Source organism: Fusarium pseudograminearum, chromosome 1 (assembly GCF_000303195.2).
Source record: "Fusarium pseudograminearum CS3096 chromosome 1, whole genome shotgun sequence".
Taxonomy (NCBI): Eukaryota; Fungi; Ascomycota; class Sordariomycetes; order Hypocreales; family Nectriaceae; genus Fusarium; species Fusarium pseudograminearum.
Window position 1 is genome coordinate 852,934 of NC_031951.1, and position 17,051 is coordinate 869,984.

The following is a 17,051-nucleotide window of genomic DNA, read 5'->3' on the forward strand; positions in this document are numbered from 1 at the left end:
AGTAGGTCATTTTATGCTACTAAAACTATAGTCTTTAGGCTAATTATTTTTGTATCCTAAGTTTAGGAGGTCAACTTTTCTGCTACCCAGTAGCCTGGCAGAATATCCACACCGCCTGTCGTTTTCGCTGATCTTCCCTTATCGATAAGCTCGCAGCAAAAATTTTGGTTTTTGGTTTGGTTCCAGAGAGACTCTAATAAAGACCCATACAAAACTTACAAAACAAAACCACCAAAAGTCGAATTCTTCAATAGCCAAGGCGCATACAAGTTTTCAAAATGGCGCCAGGCAAGAGGAATCTCAAGGCGACCAAGAAGTTCGAGAAGAAGCACCTAACAGGCACATTGGAGAAGCGCAAGGCCGGTGCCAAGATCAAGCAGCGCAAGCAGATCCAGGACAAGCAGAAGCTCAGAAGATCAAAGGATGCCGAGTCCATCAGGAATGACAAGGACGCCGAGGCCAAGAAGCCCACCGCCAAGGGCAAGAAGATCAATGACATGAGCGTTGACGAGTTCTTCGCCGGCGGCTTCGATGAGATTATCGACGACAAGGAGAAGCTTGGAGGAGGAAAGCGCAAGAAGGACGGCCAGGCCGTAGAGGACAACGAGGATGACTCAATGGACGAGCAGCCCCTCGCCGCCGGCGACAGCGACGACGATATCGAAGAGGCGGACGACCTCGGCATGAGCAAACAGACCATGGACGAGCTCGCAGAGAAGGACCCCGAATTCTACAAGTTCTTGAAGGAGAACGACCCCGAGGCTCTCGACTTTGACGACAACGCCGATCTCGCAGAGGTCGATGCGCTCAGCGGCGACGACGAGGACGAGGACGAGGACGAACAAGAAGACGAGCAGCCCAAGAAGAAGCAAAAAAAGAGCAAAAAGGCCGAGGCCGAGACAGAGGATGTCGCGGTCGCGCAAGGGAACGAATTGACCCGTGAGCTTGTTGCTTCATGGAAGAAGGCCATGACTGAGAAGAAGTCCCTGCGAGCTGCCCGACAAGTCGTTCTGGCGTTCCGTTGCGCTGCGCACTTGAACGAGGACGATGATGAGGAGTCTCAGCAGCGATATGCTATCAACAGTCCCGAGGTCTTCAACGATATCCTGCTCCTTGCCCTCAAGGAGATCCCTACGGTTATGAACCACCATCTCCCCGTCAAGGAGTCAGCCTCCGGAAGAGTCCACGTCCAGACCGAGTCAAGAAAATTCCACACCTTGTCTCTACTGCTCAAGACATACACCTCTTCCCTCATGCACCTCCTGAGCACTCTCTCCGACGACAAGACCCTCAAGCTCACCCTTTCCTCCATCACCCCCATCCTCCCTTACCTCCTCTCTTTCAAGAAGCTCGTCAAGGCTCTCGCCAAGTCCGTCGTCAACTTCTGGGCCCAGCCTGCTAGTTCCGAGACGACGAAAATCACAGCGTTCCTTGTTCTACGACGCCTCGTCGTGATCGGTGACAAGGGTATCCGCGAGACAGTCCTCAAAGCCGTTTACCAAGGTCTCATCCAGGGCTGCCGTGTCACAAACGCCAACACTATCCAGAGCATCAACCTCATGAAGAACTCTGCTGCTGAGCTCTGGGGCATCGACCAGGCCGTCGGCTACACTACCGCTTTCTCCTTTATCCGCCAGTTGGCTATCCACCTGCGCAACAGTATCGTGCACAACAAGAACGACGCTTTCCGCATCGTCTACAACTGGCAGTACACCCACTCTCTCGACTTCTGGTCATGCGTTCTCGCCGAGCACTGCAGTCCCATGAAGGAGGCCGAGTCCGGAAAGGAGAGCCAGCTCAAGCTCCTCATCTACCCTCTCGTCCAGGTCACTTTCGGGGCGATGCGCCTGATCCCCACCGCCGTTTACTTCCCCTTCCGCTTCCACCTCGTCCGCTCACTTCTCCGAATTTCTCGCGCCACCGGCACTTACATCCCCCTCGCCTCACCCCTTCTCGAGGTCCTCACCTCAACTGAGATGAAGAAGGCCCCCAAGGCCGCTTCCCTCAAGCCCTTCGACTTTGCCACATCATATAAGGCACCCAAGTCGTACCTTCGCACTCGTGTTCTACAGGACGGTATCGGTGAGCAGCTCGCCGAGCTTCTGAGCGAGTACTTCATGCTGTGGGCCACATCCATTGCCTTCCCTGAGCTCGCCCTCCCTGTCATCATCCAGCTCAAGCGCTGGCTCAAGCAAGCCCGCAACAAGACCTCTGGCAACAAGAACGCCAAGCTCGCCGGCCAACTTGTTCTTCTTGTCCAGAAGCTCGAGGCCAACGCCAAGTTCATCGAGGAGAAGCGCTCCAAGGTCGACTTTGCCCCCAAGGACCGCGCCCAGGTTGACGCTTTCCTGCGTGACTTTGACGCTTCCAAGACACCCCTTGGAGCTTTCGTTGTTGGTCAGCGCAAGGCTCGCGCTGAGCGTGCCAAGCTACTCGAGGAGGCCAGAAGGGAAGACGACCGCAAGCGACGAGAGGATGAGAAGGCTGGTATGGAAGATGAAGTGATGGAGAGCGAAGTTGAGGACGACGACGAAGATGATGACGAGGAGATGGATGATGGCGCCGCTGACAGCGACGACGAGGATGATGAAGAGTAGATATAAAATATTTTGTGTTTTTTCTGGGCCGGTGTGTAAAACGGACATCATTTCATATTTGTTAGACCTAAATCAAGGATACCTTACCTACCTTTTCTCTGTTAAACTTCACAACCAACAGAACAGAACGATTAATAAAATTTGCCAAAGGGGTGTAATGAATTCAACTGAAAAATGTCTTCATAGTCATTCTCGCCAAATAATAGCGAGTCAAATTTGTACAAAACGCAATACACTAATTGATTGACCCTGGTAATTCCAAACTCCCCAAGTAGAGCCATCTAACCCGCGATGGTCAATACACCAGAACCAAAGAGCCAATTTCTTAACCAAAAACGCCTTTTCCATGGTTGATATCAAATTCCGCACGCCCATAACGCTTCATATCATCAACAGTCTCTTATAGCTCAGGGATACCCTCCCAAGTGAGTTGTTCGCTGTGACTTGTGACATCGCGGACTGTCATGCCCGTGATGTTGAGCACAGTCAGCTCGATCTCCTCCTCTGACATGGCCTGGCCAGCGGCCTTCTGGCCCTCAAGGACATCATACAGGCTGTAGATCTGGTCGTTCTTCGCCTCAAGTTGCTTGAGAAGTGTGCGGATGCTTTCAGCAAGGCTCACACGATCACGACGGCCCAGGGCCTTGTCGCGGCCGCTGTACTTGGCTTGGATACGGGTGAGCTCGAGTTGCAGGTGGTGAGACTCATCCTCCAGGCCCTTAATGACTACAGCAAGCGCGTGGCCAGGGTGCTGAGAAGGTCGCATAGTGTGATCCTCGACTAAGAGATCACGGTCCGTGACAGGGACAGGTCGTCGAATAGTAACGCGTTTCTTACCGGCGACAATATCGGCGGACGAGAAGATGCCACGGTGAGATGTGATGCGGCTGCAGACTGTGCAGTTTTTGCATTCGTGCCCGCAGAGATCGTCAAGCACTCTCTTGGCATCGGTCGAGAGAACAGGGCAGGTATCCTTGTCCACGCTCTTGATGTTATCAGCCGTGAGATCAGTCGTGGCCTGTTTGCGTGAAGATCGCGAATGGGATCGAGAGTGCTGAGACTTGTGACTTTGAACAGTCGAGTCCTTAGTGTTCGACTGCTTCTGCTCTGTTCCCTTGGTCTCCTTACGTGGCAAGGGAATAACGTCCAGTTGTGTCGAGTAATCGTTGTCCTGTGTGGTATTCTCAACTGATTGAGCACCGGTGGTCTCATCGTTGTCTTCAAGCGTGTCCATATCATAGGTATATGTCGCAATACCCTTCAAAGAGCTTCGCCTCTTAGAATCGGAAGTCGTTCGACGCTTGCTCCCCTGGTTTGCGACATTGGAGCTGCTCTTCTTTGACGTCTTTCCGGGGATTGAGAAAGCAACCTTTTGTTGGGTGCCGGATTTTGAACTCTTGCTCTTGTTCTGAGATTGCCTAGTTTCACTTTGGGCAGTGTTGTCGCGCTTGGTGTGTGTGCGAGTTTCCTCCTCCGTGACATCAGGGATAGTAGGCAGTCTAACACTATCATCAGTCTGCCCGGTGATCTCCTTGGTCTCGGTGGCCTGCACATTCTCGGCGGTATCAACGTTGTCGGTGTTGCTGTTCATGGTAATGTCAGGAATGAAGAAAGCCGATGTCATGTTCTCTTCGGTCTCGTCATCAAGACGAGCAGAGAAGTCTTCCTTAGGGACTGGACGGTAAGATTCCAATTGCTGCTTCAGGAAGACCACCTCCTCCTTGAGCTTCAAGTTTTTGGCATGAAGATCATTCGTAGTTCGGTCGAGGCCAGAATTCTGACGTCGAAGGAGCTTGTTCTCTTCAAAGTACTTTTCGTTGTGTCGCACCAGGCTTGCATTGTCCTCGCCAAGAGACGACTTATCCTGTGATGCATTCTGGAGTTCTTGCTGCAGGTTCTCGATCTCTTCCTTGGCAGCACCGAGTTCATGCTGGACACCTTCGAGGGTTTCGCGAAGATCCTCGTTCTCATCGACAAGAGCTTTGTTTGTCGTCCGTAGCGAACGGTTCTCACTAAACAAGGACTGGTGTCCATGTCGAACACCGTTGTTGTCACTGCGAAGGGACTCGATCTCCTCCTTCAGGGCCTCATAATCCTTTCGAAGGGTCTCATTTGCGGCTGACAGTGTCTTGTTCTCAATCTCTAGTGAGTCGCGTCCATGCTTGATAGACATGAGATCTCGTCGGAGAGTGTCGTTCTCACTGCGGATCTGATCTGTCGACTCAAGCTGTTTGTGCGTTGTCTCCAGTTCTTTTTGCTTCGTGCTCAGCTTGCGGGTAAGCTTGTTGATATCCTCACATGCCTCTTGTAGCTTCCTCACGGCACGGTCTCGTTCTTGAACCAAAGAGTCGTTCTCAATCTCGTTCAAGCTGTTCTTCCGGGAAGCTTGTTCTAAGCGAGATTGAAGAGTAGAGATTTCAAGTTCCAGACCTGCAATGAGTTAGTGGCCTGTTATTGAGTGGTAAAGTAATATGGCTTACGGTTCTTTTGGGCTACAAGATTATCGTTGGCTCGAGAAGAGTCATAGTCCATGTCGAAAGATTTTCGCGACTTAAGCTGAGCCTCCAATCGCTCAACCTGCTGCTGCAGATTCTCGGCGTATTCGTGAACCTTGTCGTAGTGCTCTTGGAGAGAAATAATCTCGTCGCGGATCATGTCCATCGACACAAAGATCTTCTCTTCATCTTCAGGCACCTCAACTTCGTCGACTTCAGCATGAGTGGTAAGAGATGGCTTCGCAAGACGATCATGAACTCTGCCATTCTTGACAAAAATGGGGACGCCGTTTTTCATAGAACCACTGAATCGAAGTGTGCCATCAACGAACTCCTCGAGGTGTGAGATGTCGGGCATGAAGAAAGAGCGGCCATTGCTCTCGTTATGGGCAGGGCTAGCGATGGATACCGGTGATGGTGGTACGGCAGTCAAGCTAGACTTGGCAGAAGACATGTTCGGTGATGACTTTTGCTGGTCCTGGTCTTCAAGATCAGGGCTTCTAGCCCCTCTGCGTAGACGGTCCAGAGCATCTGATAGAGATTCTTGTCGCTGCTGTTCGCCAGCCATTGATTCGGATGAGACTCGGTTGTGGACCTTGGATAGAGGGCTGGGGTTATGTTTGTTCTTGTTCCAGGAGTGGTAAGAGTGTCGTGCAGGAGACTTGGAGAGTATTGATGATAGGTCAGACTCGTTATCGACACGAGGTTGCATCTCGGAACGCGTTCTAGCGGAACCTTGCCAGGTGTTTTGTGTGATGTCGTCGATCTGAAACTTGATAGCAGGAGGCTTGTTCTCTTTGGACTCGGCGCTCATAGGTCGAGTGTCAGTATCGTCGTCGTAAACGGGCACCTCGCGTGTCTTGGGAGCACCGAAGAACTCGGGCCACTTGCGGTGGGCAGCCTCCCAATTGATAGGCGGGTTGCGAGGAGCAGTAACGCGAGCGATGTCCTCGTTGAGTCTCCGTGTAGACTCGCCGTCTGGGTCAGAAAAGACGGAAGAAAGTGTTGGGCTAACGGTGCCGTGAGAACCTGTGGATGATGGTGGGGAGTTGAATGGGTTATCGCGGTTTGCTTTCATCTCTCTAAGGATGCGGGAACGATATCGGTTGGCGGTGTCGACCTCCATAGCTCCTTCTCACGCGTTGTGTTGTGTACGTGAGTGAATAAAGAGGTTCGAGAATGTGACGATATTAATTAAGCGAGGATGGATGCGACAGCACCCGTGGCGCGTATAATAGCGTCTGTCGGGTCCGTGTCGTGAAGGGTGATATGAGTTGAATGATATGTCGACTAAAGTCTGGGATACATGTGTGAGAAAAACACGCGTTGAGGAAGGGCGTGAGAAGAAAGAATTGAAATATGAGATGTAAGAATGGAAGTGACAATGGCAATGACAATCAATGTTTCGGTGGAGAGAAAGAGAAAGAGATGTCCAGGTTTATCAAGTTGTGTTTAGGAAGGAAGGGGTCAAGACTGTTTTGGGACAAAAGTAAACAAAGCGCCATGTTGATCCACTCTGGCAGCTGCTACCAGCCACTTGAATTTGGGTTTGGGAGCCTTAAGACCGCTAGATCTGATCCATGTCTCGGAATATGATTGGCTGGGGTCTGCCGTCAAAACCAAAGCCCTGCTGGACGCGGGGCTGGTCCCAGATCAAAATCCACATTCACGCTGCAGGTCCAAAGCGTGCAGTCGCAGTTGAAGTCGCAGTCGTGTTTCTTTGTGTGCATCCATCGCGGCTAACCTAAAGTTGAGAGCCCGTTCTTGTTATGATAACAACAAACAATCCAATCTTGCTGATTCTACCAGGGGTTCTGTCCCTTTTTTTGTATCACATAATTAAACCCGTTGAATTTAATTAACCATGTAACCGGTTTCTCCACTAACAAGCGAAGTCTATTAATATGTGGCACGTTCATACCCGTCTATCATGAACTGTCTTGCTCAATCAAAAGGTAGAATTGCGACAGAGGCTTTGGCTGCCCACTCTCGGATTAATAGCCATCATGACTCGAATAAGCCTCAACTTCTCACCGTTTCTTCAGCCTCTAGTTCGTTATTCTAGAACCCATCGTGTGACCTGCTTGATTCGTTTCGTGGTGGGGCAGATCGCCTGTTCTGTTACTGTTACACCTTGTCGACTTTAAATCCTGACTGGCGAACAAACTTGATACTGATTCAACACTGTCGCATAACCTGCGGCCTTTTTTCTTCTTATGTGAACGTATTACTCTTGGCCTTTTCCCTCCTTTCCCATATTTCTCCTCTTCCTTCTCTTCTAAATCTAGTGTGCACTTTCCTAAAATCTAGCTTATCTATATCTTCATATACTCCGAAATCGCATCGCCACTCAACATACATGACATGGATCAACTTATCTCATGAAAACCGCGCCGCCTGATCGAACCAAGATTTTACTGACCTACTACGATAAAAGCCAAGAATCTAAAAACCAGAAAGTTTTGAGAGCCTTTACAGCTCTAATGGCGTGGTTCAAAATCGCCGTTGGCGTCGCCAGTATGCTTGCGATAATCCAGCCCATCTCAGCTGCGCCCAGCCGTGAGAGCGCACTGCAAGGTTATTGCCCTATCATATACACCGAACAACCAGCAAACTGCCGTCCAATTCCAGAAACATTCCTTACTTTCTCGCCAAAAAGATCAGACCCTTCTCCTGCCGAGACGCAGATTCTTGAAGATGCTCTCAGTGCTCTTTCGACGTTGCAGGACACATTTTTTGAACCAGACTATGCGACATGGCCCTCTGCTATCGACTGGACTGCAGCTGTGACGGGAACAGTTGTAGCTGGAATGCTGGCGACTTTGTCCAAGGCCATCGACACTGTCGATTTGGCTGGTGTCGATGATTGGAGAGTGAAGGAGAACATCATTGCCACTTTCTATGCGCAACTCGTCGGCTCATACTTTGGACAAGATGTCTTGTCACTTCGAGGACAAGTGAGCACAGGATAAATCGTACAATACACGAAAACTTACTGACGTGACGTCGTAGGCCTATGATGACATTCTTTGGGTGGTTCTCGGCTGGATCGAAGCCATCAAATTTGTCAACACTCACGCCGACCTTCACTACCCTAAGATCAAACCACAGGGAGTTACCCCTGATAGTCTAAGGGGTGTAATTGATGCCATGCCATGGCAAGGCTACAACTGGTTCTCATCCTTTGCGCACCGCTCTCGCATTTTCTGGAACTTGGCGACTCACGGTTGGGAAACGAAATTATGCAACGGAGGCATGGTCTGGAACCCCCGTCTGAACCCTTACAAAAACGCCATCACCAACGAGCTCTGGATTTCTGCTTCAATCTCCATGTACGAACACTTCCCTGGTGACAACTTCACTGCGCCATGGCTCAACAACGTTGCGTTTCCGGATAACGACCCGGCGCATCTTGAGGCAGCCATTGAGGGATACAAGTGGCTCATAGACGTCAACATGACCAACTCCCGCGGCCTTTTCGTCGACGGATATCATATTGACAGTACCAAACCAGGCAACACAAAGTGCGACGTTCGAGACGAGATGGTGTACACGTACAACCAGGGTGTCTTGCTAACAGGCCAAAGAGGGCTGTGGTCTGTCAGCGGTAGTGCATCGTACCTGGAAGATGGTCATCGCTTGATTCAGTCCGTGATCGAAACGACGGGATGGGATTTGAAAGGTGGTAAGCCCGCGGATGATACAAGTCGCCTAGGTCCCGGCCAATTGCCGCCCTGGCGTGGGCTTGGACGAGGAGGTATCTTGGAAGAACAATGCGATGCTAGCAGCACCTGCTCCCAGGATGGCCAGGCATTCAAGGGTATCTTCTTCCATCACTTTACAGCATTCTGCAGCCCGCTCGAACCTCTCAGGGGTCGAAAGGGCAGGATAGTCGATCCTCATGGCTTTAAGAAAGTCAAGTCTATCCATGCGAAAGCTTGTACATCATATTTGGGCTGGGTCAAGCACAATGCCCTAGCAGCACTGGAAACCCGAGACGATGCTGGTCTTTTCGGCATGTGGTGGGGTGCTGGTATCTTTGACGCAAGCGTCACGTTGGACAACGACGGCATCAAGCACGACGCCGAAAACTCAACTGATTACCGCAACCGAGGAACGCCAGCGGGTGAAACGTGGGGAGGACGCCACAAGTGGCTTCCAGGAACAGGAGGCTTGTCACCATTGGAGTCAAAACCCGATCAGCAAGTTATGGACGCTGCTGGGGATAGGCTCCTTCCCAGGACTCGCGGGGTATCAGCTCGAGAAGTGAAGGATCCCAATGCACGGGGTCGAGGTCGGACTATGGAAACGCAGGTAGGAGGAATCGCATTGCTTAGAGCATTTTGGGAACTTTCTCGGTCATTTTGATGATTATGATATTCATGTTTATGATGGAAACAGATTTAAAAGGATGATAGACATGATAGATCGCGATAGATAGCAGGTCATAGAGACAACTCAGGATGTAAGGATAGCTACTGCATTGATTTCAACTAGCTGAGATAATGACGGTATTTCTTGGTGTTAGTCCAAGGTGAACATGGCTAACTCAAGTCGCATTCCGCATTCGCATTGCAACGTTTTAGAAGCCTCGAATTTAAAGGTCACATCTTTAGGATCTACATTATCGATAGGTTCTCCTAGTATCTCCAACGTTAGTGCAAGCCTACAAGGCGAGTCCGAGCTATTCGACGATGCAGATTGGCTGGATGGGTTTCGACAACCTCTACAGAAGTACGCTAGGATGATTTGGGTGTGCCATTCGAAATACGTCAGAAGGGGGCTGCGCATTCGCATAGCTACGTTGTATCTCGAATGAAGATGCAGTTTAGGGATAGCCTCATTCGGAGGGAACCATAGTCTCGTAGGATATAAGTGTATGTGCTCTCACCCATCAGAAGAAATAATATCATCAACAAGAACATCAGTTACTCTACAATTACTAAGTCCAAGACTTATAAACAACTCTACTTATAACATCATCCTTGCTTCATTCTCAACATGGGTCTCATCGGTCTTGCTATCCGCACCATCTTCAACAGCCAAGACAATGGCGCTCGCTCTGGTGGCTGCTGCAGTCGCCGAAACCAAGCCCAACAACAACTCTACACAGGCTCACCCAACCCTGAATACATGAACTACACGGGTCGGTCCTCATGCCACCAGCGCAAGATGGAACGTCGTGTCCAAAGACAACTACAGAGAGCTGAGCGCACCCAACTTCGTGCAGAACAACAATCGGACAGGAACTTTCAGAGGGCCAAGAGACGCCAGGCGGGCGTTATGCTGGTCAAGCCGGGAGCACAGAGAGTTGGTCTTGTTGGACAGCCTCAAGTTGGGAGTGTCTCTGATACTAGAAGCTTTCGGGACGAGCCTAAGGAGTATTCTTATGAGTTGGATGCTATCAACCAACAGCATATTGCGAAAGATGCGCCGCCATCATATGATGAGGTTGTACGAAAGTAAAGGATGAGAGTAGGATGAACTTTGGAGTTCTGGAGTTGGTTAGCAATACTTTACTTGATTTTGCAAATTATATAGATGAATTTATGTTTATGATAAAGACTCTTGTGTAATTGTCTATTACGCCTTTCGTTAGAAAAAGATGCTCAACAGTACTACCCCAGACGCCTTTTGGATAACATCGTGTAATACGACCTCCGATATCGAACCGATGGACCCTGGACCAACCCCTCCATACCAAAGAGAGAAGGGTAATTTGAACATGGCAAGCATGATAGGTAGATCAGAATGGAACACAAATTACCGTTAGCTATCACCTCATAATAATCAATCAGGCCATTATCCATTTTTACAGTCAAAGCCTATTCCACAACGTCTTGTATTACACGATAACCGGCCTGTGATCGGCCCCGGTGATTCCGCCAACGTAAGATTCACACCTGGTAGAGAGACTTGTTATCTGGTACAAGACACCCCACAATCTACGTCACCCTGTGCCAATCGACTCATTCGCGCAAACCAACAAAATTTCAGGTCCGATCTTTCGGCGGTGACACTCATTGAGTCCTGACTGACGGGCCTAAATCCAACGCTAGATACTATTTGTGTCTCGACTCTCTTTCTTTCTTTGTTTCTCTCATACAACAAACAATTCTTTCACCTCTTCACACCCTCGCGATGCCTTCTGCTGATCCCATCGTGGCCGTCCCTGCCAACGGCGCCGTCAATGGCACCGCCAATGGAACAAATGGCGACTCTCGTCCGCAAACGCCGATGACCGGAATGGCCTTGACCGAGTACAGCGCAAACCCCTCGACACCGTCCGCAGAGAAGCAGGCTCGCCTCAAAGAGATTGTTCCCGAGGAATACCTTCTCCCTACCGGATACCCTGACGTGAGTCTTTAAAACTTTTTATACAACATCAATTGGACTGCAAAGCTGACAGTAATAATCCCACAGTACCTTCGTCTCATCGCCGGCGCTACTTCTCGAGTCTACGAGGCCTGCAAAGTCACTCCCCTCACCCACGCTATCAACCTGAGCAACCGACTCGAATGCAATGTCCTTCTCAAGCGTGAAGACGAGCAGCCCGTCTTCAGCTTCAAGCTGCGCGGCGCTTACAACAAGATGGCTCACCTCGACCCCAAGAAGAGCTGGAAGGGCGTAGTCTGCTGCTCCGCCGGTAACCATGCCCAGGGCGTGGCCTATTCCGCTCGCAAGCTCAAGATCCCCGCGACCATTGTCATGCCCGAAGCGACCCCCAGTATCAAGCATCTCAACGTTGCCCGTCTCGGCGGCCATGTCGTGTTGCACGGCGCTGACTTTGACGCCGCCAAAGAGGAGTGTGCTCGACGAGAGGTCCAGGATGGACTTATCAACATCCCCCCTTTCGACGATCCCTATGTCATTGCTGGCCAGGGCACTATCGGAAACGAATTGTTCGGCCAGGTCAACATGGCCAAGGTGGAGGCTATCTTCTGCTGTGTCGGCGGCGGCGGTCTCATTGCTGGAATCGGTCTCTATGTCAAGCGCATGGCTCCCCACGTCAAGATCATCGGCGTCGAGGCTCAAGATGCCAACGCCATGGCGCAATCGCTAAAGAAGGGCGAGCGGGTTCTTCTCAAGGAGGTCGGCTTGTTCGCTGACGGCGCCGCTGTCAAGATACCCGGAGAGGAAACTTTCCGTATCTGCAAGGAGGTTATCGACGATGTTATCGAGGTGTCAACCGACGAGATCTGCGCCGCTATCAAGGACATGTACGACGACACCCGTTCAGGTCTCGAGCCCGCCGGTGCCCTCTCCATCGCCGGTCTCAAGAAATACGTCAGCCAGAATCCCTCGGACGATTCGAAGCGCAACCTCATCGCTGTGACGTCCGGCGCCAACATGAACTTTGACCGCTTGAGATTCGTCGCTGAACGTGCTACCATGGGTGAGGGCAAGGAAGCTCTTCTTTCTGTCCAGATCCCCGAGCGTCCTGGTGCTTTCTCCGAACTCATCAACAACATCATGCCCCACGGTGTCACAGAGTTCAGCTACCGGTACTCCACAGACGAAGTCGCCAACATCCTCATCGGTGTCTCACTCACAGCCCCCGCCCACCAACGATCCGAAGAACTCCGCTCCCTCATCGACCGCATCCAATCAAAAAACATGACCGTGACAGACCTCTCAAACGACGAGCTCGCCAAGAGCCACATCCGATATCTCGTCGGTGGACGATCCGGCGTCCCCAACGAGCGCCTCTACATGTTCACCTTCCCCGAGAGACCAGGAGCTCTCGAGAAGTTCCTCGTCACGCTCCGTCCCAAGTTCAACATCAGCCTGTTCCAGTACCGTAACTACGGCGGTGACGTCGGCAAGATCGTTACCGGAATCCTATGTCCTGACGAAGAGGTCACCGAGCTTCACAACTTTTTGCGCAAGATCGGCTATCCTTACGAGGACTGCACCGAGTCACCAGTATTCAAGACATTTTTGCGATCATGAACAAGAATCGAATAGAAGGAATGATAATAAAAAAAATGTTTGGGCCTTGGTTTGGCGTTTGGTTTCAAAACGATGGAGGATAGTATCTTGAGTTCTGCAAAAGATGGATGGATGTAGTTATTTGGGTCTCAGATTTAGCGAATTTGGGTATGTTGTTGTTGAAGCTGATAAACTTGATGATATGTATAGCATGGTCAAAATAGAGATGAAATGAAAGCACTGCAGATTGAATTGTATAAGAGAAAGTTGCCGCGGTTGTGATTTACTCCTTGGTCACCTAAACCGTGACTATGCGTACTGTCTGCCGTTCCTATCCATCGCTTCGAAGCCCCAAAACCAACTGGCATCGTGATGAAGACGATCTCATATCCGCTCATGAACTGAAAACAAAGGCCAAAGATTGATGTCTCACGACACAAGGTTCAAGCTACAACTGTAATGAAATTACAGACTACCCAAGCTAATAGTACTTGTTATTGAAATCACCCATCCCGAATAGGATCCAGTGTCTGGTACTCAATGCATTATTTTGACACGCATGCTTTTCTAAACATTGACACAATGGGTGCTGTATGACCGAGTCCGACACTTTCCCAGAAACAAAAGAAACGCCGTAGGTATGTATGCGTATGCATTGTTCATATACATAAGTCCATTATTCTCTGGACAGTATATGGAGTAATTCGTTTCACCAGGGCCCCTAAACTCTATGGACAAATCGTCGCCTGGCCTTCTATCTGCCATTGGACTTTTTGCCGGCCATTTTGAGGCGCTCCTTGCAGTCTTCGCAATACCATTTTGCTGAATTCAGTTAGCTTTTCGACTCTTGACTGCTTCAGTTGCTTTGGAAATAACCCACCTTTTGATGTTGGCGCAACCTTGAGTCCAACACATTCTAAATGGAACCATTCGCGAGGGCATTCATCAGCATCGCACGCTACCATCTCGCCGTAACTGACTCCGTTACAGTAGCAGTATGTCGGCTCATCTGCGTCAATGTCAGCCTCCTCCTCGTCGCCCTGCATGCTGCTGTTCGTATCTTCGTCTGCCAGCTGAGCAACAGTGGCATGGATAGTAGGCCCAGCTTTCTTCTGGTTCTTCCTTCCTGTGCCAACACCGTCGTTGTTTCTTGCTGAGCGCGATCGGGGTGGCGCCGCTTCTTGAAATGTTGCCAATGACGGCGTCGATGGCTTACTAGCTCGCCCACTCTTTGTTGTGACTGTAGGTGTTGGGGCAGCTGGAGGTAATGATTCGCTCTTGCGGTCATTCTTACGTTCGTTCTCGTCAGGCTTCTTAGCATCTTTCTTGGTGCTAATCGGAGGCGGAATCGGAGTCGCATTGGTGATGGTGTTCACCATAGTAGTTGGTGGAGCAGGTATAGTTTCTGTTCTCTCAGTTTCCTTCTTGGGATTCTCGGTCTTGATCGACACAATCGTCTCTTTAGGGGTTTTGGGCTCGGCAGTAGCACCATTGCGAAGTGAGCTGTTTGGTGGAGGTACAGCATTCACCGTGTTAACAGCGATGCCATTGGGTTTATTAGGAGCTGAAGTAGGTCGGGCCTTGTTATTCTCTGCGTTTGCATTCTGTATCGAGTTTTGCCGCGAACGTGTTGGTGGTGCTGGGTTCGGGGTAGGAACAGGTACTGGTGATGCGCCGACAGGAGGGAGCTTTGGCTCTGGGAGCTCAGTAATCACGGGCGAGGAGTTGGCCGACGTTGACAAGCCAGCTACGCCATTCCTACTACAAACCAACATGTCAGCATCTTGCCTACAAGGATCTCGGATCAGTGGCACACATACCTCTTCTTGACCTGCCCGCTACTCGAAGGAAGGGCCTTCCTCTTCTTAGGCGCTGCTTCAGGGGCAGGAGTTGCTCGCGGGCTTGTTGTTTTCGCTTTTGGTGCAGCGTTTCCAAAGACAGCGCTCATGGCACGATCTGCTGTCGTTGTGGCGCCGTTTGTTGGCTTTTCAACCTTGCGTCGCTTCTGCGGTGGATTTCCATTATTGTTCGTGGCCGTCGTGATGCCCAAGCCAACATTGGCAGTTTCGGCTGCTGCTGCAGCCGCCGCCGCCGATTTTCTTGACTTGGCAGTCTTCTTGGGGCCCTCAGGCTTGTGCTTCCCCTCATGATCGTCACCCTCAGACTCATGGTTATGATTATTGGTATTAATGTTGTTGTGGTGGTTTCTCGACGCCTTCTTTGCTTGCACGGCTTGCTTCCGGGCGTCGCTTCTAGCAGCTGCCTCATCAGCAAGAGCCTGTGCTGCGGCGGAAATGGCTGCGGCGCCGTCGCGCCGTGTACGATCGACCTGAGATGCTTTTGAAAACCTATTTTCGGGGTATGCCCAGTGTGTGGTGCTTCCCCATTTTGCCTCATCGCTGAACTCGTTCTCTAGATGTGGCCAGACGTCTTCGATTCGGGTGAGCTGGGCTTCGAGCGCTTCATTGGCCGTAGAAATGACGTGATTTTTTTCTTCGAGGGACACAAGCATCTCTTGGATCTTGAGCGCGGTCTGTCGGAAGAGGTGGCGGCGAGGTAGGTTGGAAGGGTCGAAAACGAGGTCCCTGTGAGATTCATCGGCTGAGAGCACGCTCTGGGCGCTGTTATTCAAGACATTGCCGGTTGAGCTGTTTTGCGCGCTCATAGGCGCCGAGCCAGGAGCAACGCTTGATGTTTCATTGTTCGGACGTGCCTCGGTAACAGGAGCGTTTGTGGCAGCTTCGACAAGTCGGAAGAGTTGATCTTCAGGAATGAAAAGTTTAGCATCAACCTCCTTCAACAGTGTGAAATGTCGGACGAGCTCTTTAGGGAGAGCGGTAATGGCATCGGCGAAGTGAGTGATCGCAGGGAAAATGTCGATGGGCTGGTCTGCACCGCCGATCGAGTCTCTGCCAGCACCGGAGCGGCCCATGTTCGCGGTGCTTCGCGCAGTGTTGGTACGAGCTTGACGAACGGGCTGCGACCGGCGGTGCGACGAGCTCTCTGTCGCGGGCGCCTTGGCTGACTTCATCGTGGAAGACGCGAAAGGGGAGAGAGAATTGGAGCGATGCGGTCGATTAGCTGGAGAAAAAGACGGCGGGACAAAGCTGGCGGTAGCAAGAAAGACTCAAAAGACAAAGTATGAGAATGGGAGGCAGTAAGGCAAGTGTCTAACAGTTGAAACAGACCAGGTACAAAACAAAAGTACTAGGTCATTTTGCGTTCTGACGTCGTATGTGTTGAGAAAATTCCGTTAATACTGAGGAGGGGACAAGAGAGAGAGAGCAGAGAGCACGCGTAGTAGAAGTAAGGCAAGGTAGCAGAAACGGAAGCGGGATGGGATCAATGGGATGGCGGCTGTTTTCCCATTTGGTTTTGGAGAATGACCTGCCCGCGAATACTACCTCCTACTAGCAACCATGCACGCTGTAATCCAACAACCTACAGGCCTCTCAGAGCACTCACGCGGACCCGCTGGATCGGAGAAACCATCCCCGATGACGGAGATTCCTCTTATCTGATAAGGGCGCATGCGCATTGATGCGATTGCGACTCGATTAATTAACTTTGAGTAAGACGGGACTTCAAAGTTCATACTTCTTTCTGGTCATGTATGGAAAAGCTTTTATACAATTCTCTTCTGAACCATTGATTTGTTAATTGCGTATGTGTTCGTTATTGCAAAGACAAGAAACAAACTACCTGTTGGGATGCTCTACACCGCGTGGGGCATTACATACATATCAAATGGATATTTCGTCATAACCAAGCTCACATCACATTACCCTTTTAGCCACGCATGATCTCCAAGTAACACAAGCAGACCAATGTGTATTTAATTATCAGCTGTTCTGACAAAGGGGTCGTCATAGCATGACTTGGCCATACATGTTCTACGAAATCCAATGCGTTGGAATAAGCCCTTTGCTGAACAGCTTCCATGCCTCTCCTATTAAAGAGGTGTCATGCAGGATCACAGGGCTCTTTACAGTCTCATGACACTCGTGCAATTCAAAAATAAAATATA

At 50.5% G+C, this 17,051-nt stretch overlaps 6 protein-coding genes across 6 annotated transcripts, besides 1 other annotated feature; 4 read left to right on the forward strand and 2 right to left on the reverse strand.

The window, feature by feature from the left end:
- Positions 1 to 278: 278 nt before the first annotated feature.
- FPSE_08767 (uncharacterized protein) lies at positions 279 to 2,597 on the forward strand (the record flags this gene model as incomplete). Its single annotated transcript, XM_009261885.1, has 1 exon — positions 279 to 2,597. The coding sequence occupies one exon, from the start codon at positions 279 to 281 to the stop codon at positions 2,595 to 2,597; it is 2,319 nt and encodes a 772-aa protein (XP_009260160.1).
- Positions 2,513 to 2,593: a microsatellite.
- Positions 2,598 to 2,997: 400 nt separating the features above from the next.
- FPSE_08768 (uncharacterized protein) lies at positions 2,998 to 6,218 on the reverse strand (the record flags this gene model as incomplete). Its single annotated transcript, XM_009261886.1, has 2 exons — positions 2,998 to 5,027; positions 5,078 to 6,218. 2 exons carry the CDS (start codon positions 6,216 to 6,218, stop codon positions 2,998 to 3,000), a joined length of 3,171 nt encoding a protein of 1,056 aa, XP_009260161.1.
- A 1,393-nt stretch (positions 6,219 to 7,611) lies between these two features.
- FPSE_08769 (uncharacterized protein) lies at positions 7,612 to 9,911 on the forward strand (the record flags this gene model as incomplete). The annotated part of the gene is made up of 4 exons (XM_009261887.1): positions 7,612 to 8,049; positions 8,105 to 9,406; positions 9,530 to 9,557; positions 9,727 to 9,911. The coding sequence occupies 4 exons, from the start codon at positions 7,612 to 7,614 to the stop codon at positions 9,909 to 9,911; spliced, it is 1,953 nt and encodes a 650-aa protein (XP_009260162.1).
- Positions 9,912 to 10,093: 182 nt separating this feature from the next.
- On the forward strand, positions 10,094 to 10,558 carry FPSE_08770 (uncharacterized protein; the record flags this gene model as incomplete). The annotated part of the gene is made up of 1 exon (XM_009261888.1): positions 10,094 to 10,558. One exon carries the CDS (start codon positions 10,094 to 10,096, stop codon positions 10,556 to 10,558), a length of 465 nt encoding a protein of 154 aa, XP_009260163.1.
- A 675-nt stretch (positions 10,559 to 11,233) lies between these two features.
- FPSE_08771 (uncharacterized protein) lies at positions 11,234 to 13,045 on the forward strand (the record flags this gene model as incomplete). The annotated part of the gene is made up of 2 exons (XM_009261889.1): positions 11,234 to 11,449; positions 11,516 to 13,045. 2 exons carry the CDS (start codon positions 11,234 to 11,236, stop codon positions 13,043 to 13,045), a joined length of 1,746 nt encoding a protein of 581 aa, XP_009260164.1.
- Positions 13,046 to 13,778: 733 nt separating this feature from the next.
- FPSE_08772 (uncharacterized protein) lies at positions 13,779 to 16,055 on the reverse strand (the record flags this gene model as incomplete). Its single annotated transcript, XM_009261890.1, has 3 exons — positions 13,779 to 13,846; positions 13,905 to 14,785; positions 14,845 to 16,055. 3 exons carry the CDS (start codon positions 16,053 to 16,055, stop codon positions 13,779 to 13,781), a joined length of 2,160 nt encoding a protein of 719 aa, XP_009260165.1.
- Positions 16,056 to 17,051: the final 996 nt, after the last annotated feature.